Raw genomic sequence first — 18,127 nt, 5'->3', positions numbered from 1 at the left:
CAGCCCTTCTCTCGTGGGGCGGTCAGAAAAGCAGCCAGTGGTCACGTAGAGGAGTCCTTTCTGGGAGCCTCAAAACTAAGATCAAGGCATAGATATTGAAATGCGCGTGCATGGCCTGCTCATTCCAGCGGAAGGACGGTTTCTGAAGCGGCAGCTCCCATGGCAAAGCCAGCTCCTCAGCACCACCACCACCCCCTCCCAGAGCAGAAGAGGGCTGTCTGTCTCCAGGGTTGGATGTGATAACTTTCCGCAGTAATCAATTTGCAAAACAATCGAGAAAAGGCAAAGGCTCCCCTGGTTGAATCTTCAGATAAAAAAGAGGATGTTTTGAATTTGACAACCAATCTACCTTTAATCCTATCAGGAAATAAACCCAAATCATAATCTGATGTTTTAGAATTGCATCGCTTCTAAGGGAAAGCATTTCCTTCCCTCTTGTTTTTCATCCTCTGAGGCAGAGTGGGTTTTACTCCAGTGGATGCCTGTTATTCATTCTTATCTGTTTCTAGGTGTGATTATCTATTTATTTTGCTTTGTTTTGTTTTTCTTTTAGATTCTGTGTATCTTTCTATTGTTTTAGTGGAAGATCTCTTTCTGTGAGGTGTTTCTTAATTAGGAGATACTCCTTCACCATAGATAAGAGTTTTGTTTCTTAATCACCCCCAACACTCTGACATCTTTTTAATTCAGATTCAGCCAGAGGAGTAAGGTACTGGAGAGGGGAGGGAAAGAAAGAACTCTGGTTTGTGGATTTGAACATATTGTATTTATCACTGAATTCTAAAAATGGATTTTTATTAGCGACATTAGCCATTGAAATGCAATGTAACTGTTGGCCTAATTACCATCCCTTGGAGTATTATATCTAGTGACCCCCTAAGTCTCAAGGAGACCAAATGATTTACTCCCCAGTAGCTAACCAATCACATCACGCATTGATCTCCTGGCTCAGTAAAGAGCCACCGATGCAACCAGGATTTATCACAATACCAATTTCCATCCTTTGAGCACTGACCTTGTTCCAGGCATTGCATTAAGTATTTCCATATGTTGTGTCAAACTATCAAGAGATAAGTATCATTATCCCCATTTTACAGACAAGGAGATTCAGAGAGGCTGCAATGCTTGGCCAAGAACACACCGTTCATAAATGGCAGACTTGGGGGTTTGAACCCCATGAATCTGGTTCCAAAGCCTGCACCACTCATATATGACCTAAATCTCTATGTAGAGGTCAATACTGTGTACAGGGAGCAATATGAAAACAATGAGAGCCTTTGAACTTGGTATAGCAGCGATTTAAGCCACTCCTATTTAGAGAGGTAAACAACAGAGCAGTTAGTTGCTGAGAACACAGCGTTGGAACCAGGCAGACTTGACTATGAACTTCTTTGCCCTTCAAATGGTTGTAAAACCTTGGCTACATTATAAGAATCACACTCTCAGCTCTAGGTGATTTAATAGCTGTGAGTTTGAGTTTCCTCACCTGTAAAAGTGAGCCAGGACCTGGTGAGGGTCAATGATACAGTATATGTCAGGTACATACTCCAGGGACCGGCATAAGTTAGGTACTCCATGGTGATTATTAAGTTACAACTCAACAAATATTTGAGTGTGCCTAATACGGTATTAAATAGAAGGGAGAGAAAAGAGATATATGGCTTGCTGTAGATAAGATGAAACAAGTCCACAAGAAAGGAATATTCCCAATGCAAATATCAACACTGGGCTGTACCTAGATTAGTAATAAGTGCAATAGAAGCAGGGTTCCCTTGTGGGTGGGTATGGTCAGAGACAGATGTGGGCTTTGAGCTGGACCTTGGAGGACATTAATGGTCATATTGGTGAGATTCAAATGTGGTTTGCAGGCCAGTGCCAGACTGTAAACTCTTAGTGGTCCATGACAAGACGAGGAAGCTTGCTCTGGAATGTAAATCAACTACACTGTTGAACACCTTGCTTAGTTCATCTGACTTTTTTTTTTTTTTTTTTTTTTGACATAAGACTTCTCAGTGAAGGAAGCAGTGAACGAATTATACTCTGCCTCAAGCGGCTTCTCCTGTCACAGAAACACAACAAATAGTTTGCAGATCACCTACGTTGAACAGCAGCGGTTTAGAACAGAGGTCAGCAACCTTTCTGTGAAAGGCCAGATAGTAAATATTTTCAGGTCTGTGGGCTATAGGAACTCTGTCACAACTATTCAACTCTGGTGTCATATCACAAAAGCAGCTACCAACATTAGGTAAGCATGGCCGTATTCAGCCCACAGGCCATAGCTTGCCAACCTCTGGTTAAAAGGGCCGGGAAAGAGGGGAGGTCTTCTAGGCAAGAAGAACAACATGAACAAAGGCCTGAGCTGGTATTGAAATAGTAACCTCAGGCAAGCCTATATGCAAAGATTAGGTGGCTCAAGCTCAGAGGATGTCATCCATCATCCAGAAAACATTGAATCAAAATGTTGCCAGTAGACAGGACCTAGGTTTGGGAGTTAGCCAAATGCCAACCCCAGGGCATCAGCTTTTTCATAGGCCAGAGCCAACTCTGACAAGCATCACCTACTTCTGGAATTGGGTTTGGGCAAGGAGTTGAGCAAGAAGAATAAGTGTGAACACATAGGTAAGGAGAATCAAATTTCTCCAGGAAAATTGTCAGATGAAAACAAAGCAAAACACAATACTGTCTACATTTACTAGGTCCTTTGTTACTATGAAAAGTCCCAGGATGAGCTGAGATCTTCCTGTCTGGCCTGGACATATAGCAATTGGGTACATGTATGTGCATTTGTGCAAAACCTTCTGTACAGGGGAGGCAATCTGTTATTTATCACATGGACAAATACATCACTTCTAAGCTTCCAACACAAGGCTTGATTTGTCTATTAGGAAATGACTCCTTGCTGTAAATCTGGCCAATCTGTTTATTATCCACCCACCCACCCATCCATCCATCCATCCACCCACCCACCCACCCACCCATCCATCCATCCACCCACCCACCCACCCATCCATCTTTCCATCCATCTATCCTTTTACTCATTCAGCAAGTTGCTGTTGTAGTTCCAGGTTTTGATTCCATACCAAAGGGTCAGTGCTGGGGGCCAGAATCCCAGAAAATGAAGTCAGAAGCATAGGGGCATCGACCTAACTTAAAATTCTCACTAAATCTGCAGAAAGGTGTACTTGCAGCTTTGCTGGGATGGGCAAGATCTTTTTTGGGGATCCCAGATGGACCTGGCAGGAACTACACATTCAGGAGCTTCATACTCAAAATGAGGTCTCAGGCCTTGCTGACTCCTGCCCCTTCCACAGTGTTCTAGAATTCCTCCTGCTATCCCCCAACACCACAGCAGGAGGAAGCCAAACTAAGTGGCAGCCCTGGGTGCAGGCTGCTGCAGATGTTGCAGAAATGCTGGGGCCTTCCTTGTCAGGCAAAAGGACTGGTTCACTGAGAACTTTGTAGCAGGCCCAACTCTGCAGATACAGTTGTTCCTTTAAATCAAAAGACTCTATGTTATTATGCTTCGCTCCATTAATATACATTTGACTGATGTGTGTATGCCTCTGTGTGTGTGTGTGTGTGTGTGTGTGTGTGTGTGTGTGTGTAGCATGGAGGAAAAGGCATGTAGACTGGTTTATACTTATTACAAACCAGGAACTCTTTACTTAGAGTCAATGGATGGGTATATAAGAGGATTCATAAACCTCCAGATATTTTGTACAGACTTTGAAAGAGAGGCTGCATAGCCTTCCCCAGATTCTCAAGGGGGTCCGAGACCCCAGGGACAGCAGGAATCCTGGCTCCAGAAGGAACTGGCGAGTGACTGCGGGAGCTCACTCCCCCAACCATCTTCCTGATCTCATTTCAGAACACCCCAGGCCTTTCCTGTTGCCAAAATACACTGGCTCGCTGCCTGAGAAGGCAGCCTCTTGTCTGAGGTAGTTCTGCCATCTACAGCACGCAGCCCAGCAAAGCCAGCCCAGCTCTACAGCAGGCTCGTTTGCACACATGAATCCAGGGGAAGCCTGCCTCCCCAGCCTGGGAACCCTCCTCTGGAAGAAAAATGGCTTTGGAGATTCCTGATTAGTATTCAGAGATAGGAACTCCTTTGGGGTGGGTTACAGCGATGGGAAGATATTTTTACATTCAAGGGGAATGGATAAATCCTGAGGATCAGCACCTGAAAAAAGTGCTGCCCCAAACCCAGGGAGGAAACTACCCCCCACAAGAAAGAAGTAGATAATGAGCTTAAGGGTTCTCACAATAAATGCAGCTCTCCCGCTGGTATGCTCCATGCCCACTGCCCTTCTGTGTCCGCAGAGGTCACTTTTGCCATCTAACTTGTCACGTAATGAAAATACTTGCTCCATAAACATGTGTTTCCCAAAGATGCTTATGTGTACACCAGAGTCGTTTTCTTAATATGCTTAAATCATTCCAAAGGGGGCTGTATACTTACTGAGGATAGAGATGATGTTATCCTCCTTGTTATGGCCCCAGCGCGCCAAAGCAGAGTGCCTGACCCTTAGGAAGAAGCTCTATAAATGTTTGTTGATTTAAAGGAATAGATATGTCATTTGTCTCACAGTCCGTGCTGTTCTTGCTAATACAGAATCATCATATCTACTGTTTGTTGAACTCTGACGTGTCGGACATATCATCTCAAATTCTCATAATGATACGCAAGATGGGTCTTGTCTTACAGGTGAAACTGAGAGCCAGCACTCTTAAGGGGCTCAGCCAAGGATGCACACCTAGTGACAGAATTAAAATCCATACTTAGACCTGTTGGCTTCTAAGTCTGTGCTTGTTCTACTCCATCCATGTATTTTTATATCCACGGTAAGCCCATTTCTCAAAGATGGGGAATGGGCCAAAGGAAATGGTTGAAAACCTAACTTTGTTATTTTAATTTCAAAAAAAACAAAACATTTTTCCATCCCTTAGAATTTCCCTGAAACCTCTTCTTACTAACCTAGCTTAATAATAGATGCAAACATCTTCTGACCCTGTCTGAATCTAGCAGTGGTTCTCCTTTGGTGGATAATCCACTCTTATCTCTGTTTGTAGAGATGATGGTGGACTCCTTCACTCTGTTTGGACTGGTGAGCATCAGTGGCTGGGGCAGACCTGAGGCTGTCTTTAGCTTGCACAGACTTTGATTTCCAGTGAGGAATTCCTTATGGAGGAAAGATACACATCGAGTCTTCACAGTGTGGGAATGTGGGGTTAATTGCACAGGAATTCCTCGCTTTCATGGGGTCTTCCTTACCAACATTTTAAATTTCAGAAAGGACTACGAAGTAAGCAAGAAGAAACACAGGACTGAAGATGCCCCATGACTAATCCAGATCTCATTACCTGACAGCCTGGTTCACTAGGGTTGAGTGGCTCTTTGGCCAAAGTGTCTCTTAGGCTCACACTGTACTTGTATCATTCAGGCTTCAAAATCTTGCTCTTTTCTTCCTGAGAAACTGCAATGGGAAAGTGATTACATTTGTCCTGTCAATGGAGTTAGCGGTTTGGGCCAAGTTTAGATCATTGATAGGTAAAAAGAGCAGAGAAATTTTTCTAGATGAAGGTAATCTTGATTGTCATGCTTGGGCTTGAGAAGAGAGGAAGAGCATGGGCAAGTGGAGTTAAGTGAGAAAAAAGTGGAGTTCAAACTGGAAACCACGGGGAATTTGCACGTGTCTTGCTGTTTATATGTATCTATCCTAAAGCAGACCTCAAACTTTAGTAGAATGTATCAGAATTAGACATGAGCATGCTTTTCCAAAAGGCAGATTCAGGACCCTCGTTCCATACCCAGTGAAACAGAAGGGGAAGAGCCTGGAAGTCTGCATTTTTAATGATCAACTCATTTGGTTCTGACAGAAGTATTCCTTAGACCATACTATCAGGAACATTGCCATGAAAAGATCTTCCAGTATTTATAAGAACACCTTAAATGCATCCATTCACTTGAGCCAAACCTAGGAAAACAGAGAAAAAAGGCAGTCTGGGCATTTAAAGAGTTCAAGGTCAAGTAGAAGAGAAACTTGGAAGCAGAGGGTTGCAAAGCATGGATGAGTAAGTTCATAGAGCAAGAAAGGGCTGAGTGCCATGGGAGAACTGTTGGGAGGCACCCAGTTCAGCCTGCATAGGGAGAGGTACACGAGTGTAACAGAAGAAGTAACCTTGTCTTCAAGGATGAGTGGGCATTAGCCAAGAAGAGGGGAGGGAAGAATTCCAAGTAGAGGGAACCCAGTGGACCAGTGGACAAAAAGCAGCATGTCCTCTGAGTAATGACAGAAGGGAAAGGAGTGGTAAAAATGATGGGCGGTGAAGGCACATCTGCCTTTTATAATGAAATGCTGTCTTTCCACATGGAAGGATGGGTGCTTTGCCAATATGTGTACAGCTGTGTTGTGGTCTTTGTCTTCTTAGATACAGCACTCTCAATGCAGCAGTATTCTGATGAGCTTCCAACTGAGAAGGAATTCAGAAAAGTTCAAGGCAATCCTAAATGGATTTACCTTCTTGCTCATTCATTAATCTTTGTCATCAGATGTCTTGGACCAAAGTAAACCTGAAAAATCTAGCCAAAGGAGGCAAGAAAGCAACAGTGTACAGAGCCACAGAAAAAGCTCCCACTCTGAACTCATGTTGGCATATGTTACTGACATTATCATTATGTGTAAAATACAAATGAGTACATGAATAAAAATAAAATAGTGTTCATCGTGGACCTTGATAAGAATTAGGATCCAAAAAGTACTTGAAGTTGCCACTTTGTTCTCCACAGTTTAAAAGATGGCTTTCACTGTCATATAATCTACATAAACTAGCATTGTAACTCACAGTGTGTGGTTATACAAACAGGAACAACAGCAGAAACCAGAGCAGAAATCAGAGCATGCTGTGCGCCATGGAAGAGAGCTTTTTTCTTTAACCACAGAGAATCATTTGAATTCAGAATAGAGCTACATATATCCACCCAACAGTTTGTACAGAATGTGTCTGGATGTGTGCGTGCGTGCGTGCATGCGTGTGTGTGTGTGTGTGTGTGTGTAAATCACATTCAGCTATAATATGGTATTATAAGTAATAGTAAATTAGGTGGGCATTATCAAGTGTTGGTAATATTTCTTTTCCTCCAAACTTGGATAGAGAAAATCAAAACCAGGGGAAAAAAGAAAAGTACCTTTGAGGTTTCTAATTGTTTCCAGCTGTTAACATTATTTATTGCAAATCATATTATCAAGTAGTGAAACACTGATGTCTTTGAACTTTTTGCAGTTGTGTGTAATACTGGAGCCAATGCAGGAACTGATGTCGAGACATAAAACTTACAACCTCAGTCCACGAGACTGCCTGAAGACCTGCTTGTTTCAGAAGTGGCAGCGGATGGTGGCACCCCCAGGTACGAGCTCGTTCTTCACTCTTGTTCTAAATGCATTTTCTGAGGCCTCTTTGGGGGATGAAGGGATGTGAAAAGGAAGGAAGGAATCATAGATTTGTCAGGAAGACTAGTTTCTTGTGGATATTTGGATGTGGGGATGTTGAATTTGTGAAGTACCAGCATCCTTAGGAATCATCTATAATCTCACTTAGGACCTGAAACCCAGAGAGGTCAATTGATTTATTTAATGTTACCAAGATCATTGGCAAAGCAGAAATCAGAAGCAAGGTTTCCTGTCTCCCAGGCCGGTGGCTATTCCACTGGACAAGACTGATGGCTTCTCATGGTCCATTGTTCTTTTGCTTGTTTTTTCTTTAAGAATGATATAAATTATGGGAAGAAAGGGAGGGAGGGAGGATGGAAGGGGGAAAAGGAAGGAAGGAAATAAAGAAAAATAAATAAATAAGTTTGCTCCCTTTTTTAAGATAGATCTAGTATCAAAGGGGACTCTGATCATGAAGAGAATACATAAAAGAGTCCATTTTCCTCACTTCCTTAGAATGCAGTTTAGATACTATAGTCTCCTGCTGGGGCTCTGAAATTACTGCTTCCAGTCATCATTAATTGTCGTTCTATCTAATACATTTTTACTCCCAGGCGTGTGTCGAGCCTCATTGATCATAAAAGCAAAACGTATCCGTTCGCTAAAAATTATTTTTATAAAGAGTAATTATTAACACGAAGCACATAGCTTTCTGAATCACAAAATAGAATGGTCACCTTCCACTGGTAATGGGCCAGGCATTTTTATAGGAAATGAATATAGCAGATGTAACCAAGTGCATATTTAGAAATCTGAGAAAACGAGCATCATTTTACATAGAATATTTACATCTCTGTCTTAGAGGAATTTTAGACATTTGAAACATTATTTTTCAAACCTATTGAATGTGCTTAGATTATTTTCTCTTTCAATATCAATAAGGCTTTATGGGAAAAAATATTTCACTCAGTGCTTTGAGAACCTATATTTTCCAACATATGCATATATAACATATATTATTTATTAACTAAATCATTCATTCAGTAGTTATTGATTAAGCCCCTACTAGGTGCCAGGTACTGTTCCAGTCACTAAGGGGTACAGCACCGAATGAAACAGTCAGAAATCCCAGCCCGCCCAGACCCTCCATTCTCTTTCTGAATCCTCACAATAACCTTATGAGGTATTTAATATTACTTCCATTTTAAATGTACAGGCCCTGAGATTTAAGTAGTAATTTGCCAAAGACGGTCTCATAGCTGATCAGTGAAGGAGGTCTGTTTTGTCACAATAAGTGCTTACGTCTCCAGAGTTCATGACTCTATGACCTCAGCTACCTGCTGCCAATGGGAGTAATCCAGAATATGCAGTGTCGGTATATTTCCCCCAAATTTCACAAAAGAAGTACAGATATCAAAAAAAAAAAGTAGCCAATTTTAATTCTTGAGGTAAAGGAAGAAGATGTTTGTCAGGGGAACTGAGTATTTGCTTGACTTTGAATGTGTAACTCAATTCTTCTGGCACCATGAGCTGGACCAATTCTATTTCCTGTTTCCCCAACCTTCAGGACAAGTACCCATAACTCTCTATGGACAGACATGTTAGGCCCTTTGATGAACACCTCTGAACATAAGAGATAAAATATTCATGAAAGAAACGAAATGGTACATAAATAGGAACATAATCCCCTTCTTCCTCAAAAGTCAGGGATAATTTGGTGGACTAGGTGGTCTTTGAAATGAGCCTTAAAGGATATCCTGCCCACTGCCCATCAGAAGCAGCATAGGTGTTTTAAGAAAATGCCAAGAGGCCCTCTCACTTGGTTCCAGTATGGCCCCGGCTCACCTTCTCTCCTTCAGAGTTGGGTCAAGACTAGGGTTAGCAAAAAGGATGCTCTTACATTCCATTTCCAACTGAGTAACTGCCTGGAAAAAAGTTTCTGAACATTTCTCATTCACAAAGCACAGATTAGAATAGTATCTAATTAATAGAGTTGCTATGAATATAAGATAGTCATGACATAGAAACCATGAAGAACATGAAAACATTTGATAAAACTCACTACATGATGTATAAATAAATAATATTCATCTGACCGCACATCACCACAGGTCCCTATGCTTCCAAGAAGACGTTGCCCATCCATCCAGTCCAAAATATTTTCCTGTTTCTAAACAGGACTTTCTTGAAAAGATCTAGTTCCCCTTCATGAATATGCTGGCCCTTGCACACGAAGATATTTTTCCCACAGGAGTGTTGAAATTAGTAGCATTCTTTAAACATCGGGGTCCAAACCATGCAACTTGAGAACCATACTGAGCTGGGGAGCCCTCGGCTGACAGAACTCAGGCTTCCTCTTCTTTGTACTCGAGCATCTCCAGGTGTGATGGTGCTGGGCGTCTACCGGGAGACACGGCTCCTACACAGGTCCACCCCCTTCGCTTGGTTTCATCCTTTCCCTCATATCTCAGAAGCTCCCTCCCTGCCAACCCAAGGGAGCCCAGGGCCCTCCTTTTGCTCTAAAGACAGAACAGTCCAGAGAAAAATGTTTTTCCCAATTTTGAAATGGTGGTGATATTTTTAACTCAACTATAAAAGTGGTATTTGCGGCTGGCCCTTAAAATATATTGATAGATTCCAGACATACAACATTCGCGAAACACAGTAAGACATAAATCATTCTATCTAGATACCAAAGAAGAGGGTTGCACGCATTTTGGGCTAAAAATAAAACAACCGCTTCCTCCCTTTACTCCGCGTACATCTAAAAGAAATGGAAACAATTTAGAGTCTACTCTTTTCAATTCGCAAGCACAGCCTCCTTGGAGGGACAGTATTTTGACCGTCCCCCCGGAACTGATCCCCCGTCCATTTTCCATTGTGCAGCAGAACCCACCAGGCAGCCGACAACCAAGCGGAGAAAAAGGAAAAACTCCACCAGCAGCACGTCCAACAGCAGCGCCGGGAACAACGCCAACAGCACCGGCAGCAAGAAGAAGACTCCGGCCGCCAACCTGAGTCTGTCCAGTCAGGTACCTGTAAGTCTCGCTTTTCTTTTAGGCCTGAAATCCTGCCTTTGCCTGTCTCCCACCTGCAGGGGCCCACGTGAAAGCCTCCCTGAGCTGCCAGGGCGTTCTGGGCAGGTTGGGGGTTGGCGGAGGGCAAGGCCGGGGTGGGGGTGGGGGTGGGGGTGGGTTGGGGTGGGGGAGGGGAGGGGCAGGGGAGGGCGGAGTCCTGCCATGGAAACCTTCCCTCGCAACCTGGGAATTAGAAAGGAATATTAAGAGTCTGTGCTGCGCAGGGACCTGAATTAAAAAGCCGTCAGAGTCACAGACAGGAGATATGTCACTTAAGGTTTAATTAAAATATCACTTAGCAGCAATGCCTGGTGGCATAGAAGGGGCTGTCGGCACCATCACTGGAGACCCCGTGCTCCACTGGAAGCTAGCTCCCGGCGTTCAGACTCCGTATTGTAATTGGATTGGGCCTTCCCGACCTGGGTGTCCCTTCCTATTTTAAGACTCAGGTAATTAACTCCCGGCCACTCAAAATGCAGCTTAGTGGATTCCACTTTACCCATTTCGTGAGCTCAGGGGGAGGGTCGGCCCCTGGTTTGGTCTCAGCTCTCTGGACCTCTTGACCCTTTCTTTCATTTCTGGGTCTTGACAAAGGAAATGGGCCACTGAGAAGGGGGCTTCTTTGAACTCCGAGGCTGACAGCTGACGGGTGTCCCCAAAGAGGGTACACCATGTGGCCCTTTCTTCATCTTTCTTCATCTCCTATTACTTTTACTTTCAAGTCCTGTCTGCCCAATTCCTGCCGGACTCCAAATCCCTCAGCTCAGTGTCAGACCATTTATAGCTTTCAAATTCCCATGCTCCTCTAAGCATTTCTTGTTCCTTGTCCCCTCCACGATTACTTGTGGGCACTCCTTCTCTGCTGCCCCAGCCACACCACCCTGTCACCAGGCGTTTGACCGTCGTTTGAGCCCCAACACCTTCGTGGTGCTTCATGGATATCCTCTAGACGCCATGTCTTGGGAAACGTGCTCTATTTCTTGTCACTTCCCTCAACTGATGCAATTTGACCTTTTCCCTCTTTCTCACCTTTTTTCCCCTCTTGATCTGTTGTCCTCACATCTCTCCCCTTGTGAGAGTGGACCCTTCTTTCATGGGGATTCTCCACTTCCTTCTAAATGTGTCTTTCAAATGTGTCCCCGACCCACTTTTACCCACTTTCCATCGGTCCGTTTTCTTTGGCTAAAACCAACCCCATCAGTACCTGAGGATCCCCGGGTCCACTGGGAATCTTCTCCTGTCCTCCGTAGACAGAGGGTATGGTTTTCATCCTCACTGCACTAGAAAGAAAGGGTCATGGAGAGAGTGGCCAGCCTGTGGGGAAGGTACCATTTTAAGACCGCTAGGAATTATAGACTTTAAATAATGCCAGACTCACCTCTGTTTTCTGAACTGGGCTAAAGAGTCAGGAAAAAAAAAAAATCAAAGAAGAAAAACAGTCTTTTTATGAAGGTACCAATAAGTTAGGCCCACTCCTGGTTAAATTGGAAAATGCATAGAGAAAATGGCCTGGTATAAATAAATCAACCCAGAAGTGCTCACAAGTAACCCATTCTTCATCTACTCCTGGAGTTTTAGAAACTAACATTTGTAGTGTCCCCTTGCAAATGAGAGTGCATGCCAGAGAATTCTGGAACTGCGACATCACTACTTAAAGGCACAGTGGCTGCAAGAATTCAGCTCAGTTCGACAAATGTTTTCTGAGCTCCTACTATGTGCCCCCCACTATACCAAGAGTAAACAAACAAAAGACAGCAAAAACCCAGGCCCTGTCATTGAAGAGCTCATGTCTACTCAAGGGATGGCCAAGAGGTTTCCTCTCGCCTGCCAGCTCAGTCTCCTGGGGTCAGCTAACAGGGTCCAGCACTGAGTGGGATTCGGAGGCCCAGACTGGGTTTGCTGAGCCGTCCATCCTCGATATCTGCCTCAGGTGTAGAATAGCAGCATGAGTTTCATGTGTTTTGACATACCTGGCCTCGTTGGAAACATTTCAATTTTATCTTAAAGGGCACGCCACGTAGTTTGCTCGACTTCCTGATGCTCCTTTCCTCCAATCCCCCAACTGCATCTTAGTGGAGGATACCTGTGTCAAGAGGGTTCTTAGTGAATTGAAACCCTTTGGACTTGGTGAGAACAAGGCACCATTAAAAAGTGAGAGCAGAATTTCAGCACCATCCCCACTCCTTGCAATTAAAAGAGGTTTTAACCGAGTAAAACTTCCAGAGGGCCAAGAGGGGCAGGGAAAGGCAACCAGGTTAGGAAAAATGTGCACATTTCTGTGCGCACTCCAGTTAAATGGACAATTAAATGATAAGCATCGTCTGGCTTGTAGTGGCCACATCTTTTAACCCTGTGTACTGAACTACCGACACGATTTTACTGTTAAAATCGAAAGTGATCTGCAGCCCTGGCTGCCTCATTCCCAGGCATGACCAGAGTTTATGTGCCACCGTGACCACAGCTGTGGTCCGCCTAGCTGCCACGGCAGCAACGCGTGTGTCTGGCGAGGACTAGGGTTTAATCCTTGGATTCTGCTTCTCACTCCATGAGCAGGGGCTAGGAGCGATCCCGAACTGCAGCCTCAACCCTGGGAGGGATGGAGACCTGTGTCATTCAACAGCAGTGACCCCTTCTGGCCAATTTAAGGAGAAGCATTGAGGGGCCCTGAAAGGAGTCACTTCCAGTCCTCCTCAGAGGTTGGTGGTCCTTGCACGGGGGATTAGTGAGAAGATGTGACATGGGCAAGAGCTGGTGGCACCTCCAGGCCTCCAGCAAGGAGCAGAGAGGTCTGCCTCATGGGGAGCCGAGGGCATCTGGGCTACTCTCAGACACACCAGCCCTGCCTCCTGTGGGATACACGAGAAAGCAGACATGGGAAGGAAATGCACTTCTCACGACCGATGTTGAATGTTGGGGGGATTTTTAAAGATGTGGGGGTGGGGAAAATGGAGCCAGCTTCCACTAGTGAGAGGCAGCCCCAAATGTGCACTATGTCTCCATTCATTTTGTGTGAGGCTAACAAATCGAGACCGCCTGAGCAGAGAACCACTCGTCTCGTCTGCAGGTTCTGTAGACGTAGGTTCCAGGTAGAGCCCTGTGCATACTTGTGTAAGTGTGTGTAAGTGGCCTCAAGTATGTACGCGCCTAAGAAGCCCTTAGCACGCATCTCTTTCATAGCTTGCCATCTATCGATCACTCCCACGCGTACACACAGGATTATGTATCTGGTTAAGGCTTTTCTTTTATAATCAGGAAGGCAAATGTGGCATCTCTCTGAAATTTAGGATGCTGACAAGGATCTATGCCTGGGCATCTTTACAGCTGTTCCAAACACTATGAGCCGATACCGGCCCCATTTGGAGTGATTCAAATCACGATTTTCATAGTACTTTTTGTGAATGACCATTATTTTTCTGATGCCATGAAGGCATCTGGAGTTTTGAGGACCTTTTCCTAATGTCACGCTTAAGCTGCCTTCTGATTTTTCTCCTCTGTTTCCAAATTATGCTTACCTCCCCACACTGTCCCAGCCTCTCTCGATGATCTTGGACTCATGATACTAATGCGGACCCACGTGGCCGGTCCCCATGCCCTTCTCCTGTCCTGTGACACCTCACGCATGTGTTTTCCAACCCTTCCAAAATGTGCTGCACCTAAGTCATGAAATGAGATTAACCCATGTCATCCTCTCCCCAATCTTGCCCTATTCTTTCCCCTTACCTTTGTTCCTGGTCATAAGCACTGTCTCCCGATTGCCTGTAACCAAGTGGCTTTCTTTTTTGTCCAGAACACTCTCAGCGGGCCGTGTGGCTAACCCGATAACGTCCCCTCCTCTCTGGAGAGCCCATTCCATCTCCAGTCCTGTCCGTATTCTTGCCAGAGTCTCTGTCTATGTTGTTCCTCACCTTGAGTCCATGTCAGTGTCACGTCTGGCTCTTCGCCGCATAATCAGTACGTTCTTCGAAGCACACTGCTGATTTCCCCGCCAGCACCTGTATCGCTGAGTTTACCCAATTTGTATTTGAGGCATTTACTTAACCTGGGACATAGCTCTTTAAAATCATGTTTGTCAAATCACAAGAGTGATTAGTCAGAAAACACAGTTTGGAAATCCATTGATGACCTTCCCCATAATTCTCGGGGAATCAATCAATCAATCAAACCAAATTTTCCATTCCAAAATCGACCAGGTGGACATCAAGGATTCTCTTCAATTGGCACCTTCAGAATTCTAGAAGGAAACTGGAGGGTCCACTGGACCTTCTCCTGACCAAAGGCGGTAGTCTACCATACTGTCCCAGGAAAGCCTCTCTTGCCCCCAGTAAGGGCAATTTTTTGCCCAGTTACCAAGGCATTTCGTCCAAGGCATAGCCTCCCTGTCAGGAAACGCACCCTTACATGCCCAAAAGCATCTGGCTCAGCCCTGCTTTTTCTGGCAGAGGCAGACGCTGACAGCATTGGGCACTCTTCTGGAGTCACTGCACTTTTGAGTAGACCATTGCTCACAGCCTGCCCAGCAGTATCACCTGACAGGTGTCCTGTCCCATGCCCAGGTCACCCATCAACCCCATACGGCCCCCTTTGAACAAAGAGGCTGGAGCTGTGCCCTGTGTATGCGTGCTTCTCCCCCGTCCCTCCCCAGGCGTGGCCTCCACGAAGCTCCCAGCTACAGTAGGTGGCTTCCTTGTTTGCATGGAAGGACAATTTATACTTAAAGGAGTGATTAGATGGATTCTTCTTGCACGCTTCCATTTCTGATGACTACCAGCTTCATCAATGTAATTATAATTAGTGCTCTTCATCTTCCTTTTATGGCACCAGCTGGACAGACTGGTTCTCTTTACTGCCCAGATTGGTGGCAGGGTTGCCTGTGTGAGGATAGGTGACAGGCACCATGAAATAACAGATGGTAAATTCAGGGCTTGTTGGCAATCAGCAGGTTTTTGCTAATGACTTAATTAGCTATGCAAATTGTCAAATCAGTGTGAACATTGTTTTTATCGAAAACTTTACCTAAATTAATTACCATAATTAAGTAGCAGAATGTCAAGGATATTGGCTGCATAAAAGGGCCTGGCTGAGTAGAAAAAGGAGAGATTCTGTCTTCAATTAAAATGTATACCGTCCTTGGGACAGAGAGAATGCCATTTGGAATGAGTTGCGTGAATATCGTAGAACTGCATCCTCCCCAGTTGGCTGCTGGTTTCCAAAGCCATTCAGAGGCCCTAAATAAAAAGTGGCGGAGTTTTGGAGGTATTGGAAAGCACCCAGCAGAAGGTTGCACAGCCCTCTCTGAAGTCCCTAATGTCGGCAAGTTAAAAGCGTGGATTTTTTTAATTTTGAAAAATCGATTTTTTTATTTCTGCAGATTGCTAGCATTGCTCGTTCTCCGGTGTCAGGCTGCGCACTAAGGACATAAACTCGCGTGGTTGTTCCCCGTCAGGAGGCAATGTTTATTTCCTGTAGAAATCAAATATGCGTCTCGCCCCCCCCCAACTTTGAGACTTGACCCCCGGGACACAGTACACGAGTGTGTCTGTCCTAGATCGCCCAGCCCCTCCCGCTAGTGTTTTAAGCTGAGCTTCTCTGTCCCAAGGTTTCCCTGTAATAATGTCAGCTGCTGTTCACAGGATGTGATGGTGGTAGGAGAGCCAACTCTGATGGGAGGTGAGTTTGGGGACGAGGACGAAAGGCTAATCACTAGATTAGAAAACACGCAATATGACGCGGCCAACGGCGTGGACGACGAGGAAGACTTCAACAGCCCCCCCACCCTGGGGAACAGCAGCCCGTGGAGCAGTAAACCCCCCGCCGCTCAAGAGACCAAATCAGAAAACGCCCCGCCCCAGGCTCCCCAGTGAGACTGACCCGCACCTGCACCCACTGTCAGTAGGCCGTGGGGTACACACACCCACGCTTGCAGATCCTTGCCTACAGGAGAGGAAGGAGGAGAAATAAAAACTTTTCCACGCGAATACCTATTTCTAAATCACAATGATCTGAGTTTGAGTTTCTTTCTTTTTTCCTTTTTGAATTGAGAGGATTATTCCAATAAACTTCCATGACCCTTCCCTGGAGGCCTTCGCAGGTAACACAGCTACTGGCACTGAGCGTAATTAAAACCAGAGCGAACGCTCGCGCTTCTCCTGGCTGGGTGTTAACCACATGTTTGTTAATTACACGCCCCGCCCTGCCCCGCCCCGCCCAACCCAACCCAACCCAACCCAACCCAACGAAGGCCATATTGTCAATACGCCCTCAGTGCTCAGGGTCTCATTATATGCCGACCCTAACTACAGATGACTTTTTAATATTGTAAAATATTTTCTGCTTTTTGACTTGCATCTGAGAGTTTCTTGTTTCAGTAAAAAAAGAAAAGAAAAAAAATCAGCTTTTGGACAGTAATTTAAGTGTATCCTTATTAATTTTTATTATTTTCTTCACCTTTTCCTTCATTGGGTAACAGCTAAGAGGGCCTAGCAGGGTAGTTTATGGGTGAGCTAATGTCGATCGGTTCTCCAACCCAAGCTGGTTCAATCGAGCCCAAGTGCTGAAACAAGAAATGTCTTTTTGTCATCGAAGACACTGAGGTGGATTTTTTATGTAAAGAAAGACACCTACCTGGCCCTTTGAGAACTGATGCATTTGTAAAATTGCTGTTGATCCAAATCTTTTCAAGCCATGTAATCCATTAATTTTGTGGGCAGTTTAATAAATCTGAAACTTTTTTGTGTTTTTTATTGTATCTGAGTTGACTTGTTTCTTTTCATAGTATATTTCTTGTATAATATTTTGTAAAGCCCTCCCTTGGTTCTTTTATGGGGATTTTTCTTTTGGGGCAATTCCAGTGTATTTATGTGAAACTTTATAAGAGAACTAATTTTTCCATTTGCATATTAATATGTTCTTCCACACATGTAAAGACACAGTGGCTCCGTGTGTTATAAAACAGCTGTATTTTATGTATGCTTTACTGATAAGTGTGCCAATAATAAACTGTGTTAACGACCAATGCAAGTGGATCTGGCTGTTTGTGAGCACAGGCAGAGAAATCTGCCCACAATTATGAGAAGTCTGGAGCTTGGAGTTAGCGCCCAGCCTACTCGTGGAGTGGACTTGTGAAAGCTGCGCTGTTCTTTGTCAAGTCTGATTCCTTTCCCTACTCACTGCAGTTCACTTGGGCAGATGTGGGAGTGTCTGCTCTGAGCAAGGAAGATCTGGCTTGTGCTTCTGGAGCTTGGCAAGTGGAAGAGTGGTAGCTTCCACTCGCTGAGAGTATATTTTGCACCAACCAAACCAACTTCAGATCCACGGACATTATTTCAGCTCATCCTCAGAGCTTCACAAAGTTGGCATTAATATCTTCGTTTTTAAAAATCAGTGTTGCTTGCCTATTTTTCTCAAAAGCTGCTATACGAGACTCTGGAAAATTCACTTGAGGACTTTTTTGTTTAAAAAAATTCCCTTGTGTTTCTCCACTTTGTTTTCCACCAGTGAGGAAGATGAGAGACGAAATTTGTTAGCATGCGTTGGATGTGTCTTAAGTGCCAGGCGATTTTAATTTATCATCTTGGCAAATTCTGGAAAGGGGAATTTGAAAAAGAAAAGCTAAGGGAGGCCACG

General features: G+C 44.5%; 1 protein-coding gene across 14 annotated transcripts in view; it reads left to right on the top strand.

The window, feature by feature from the left end:
- Positions 1-17,516, top strand: part of LDB2 (LIM domain binding 2) — a 372,408-nt gene extending 354,892 nt beyond the window's left edge. For 2 of the 14 annotated variants that reach the window (XM_027597761.2, XM_027597768.2), the window contains exons 7-9: positions 7,282-7,405; positions 10,314-10,465; positions 16,135-17,516. In XM_027597761.2, the coding sequence (XP_027453562.1) occupies positions 7,282-7,405; positions 10,314-10,465; positions 16,135-16,365 (507 nt within the window). In that variant the 3' untranslated portion in view covers positions 16,366-17,516. The other 12 variants (XM_027597764.2, XM_027597766.1, XM_027597770.2 and 9 more) reach the window with 11 other exon arrangements.
- The last annotated feature ends 611 nt before the right edge of the window (positions 17,517-18,127 follow it).

The sequence above is a fragment of the Zalophus californianus genome, chromosome 2 (assembly GCF_009762305.2).
Source record: "Zalophus californianus isolate mZalCal1 chromosome 2, mZalCal1.pri.v2, whole genome shotgun sequence".
NCBI classification, from domain to species: Eukaryota; Metazoa; Chordata; class Mammalia; order Carnivora; family Otariidae; genus Zalophus; species Zalophus californianus.
The sequence above is the reverse complement of the archived record's forward strand: the minus strand, read 5'-3'. Positions and strand labels throughout refer to the sequence as shown.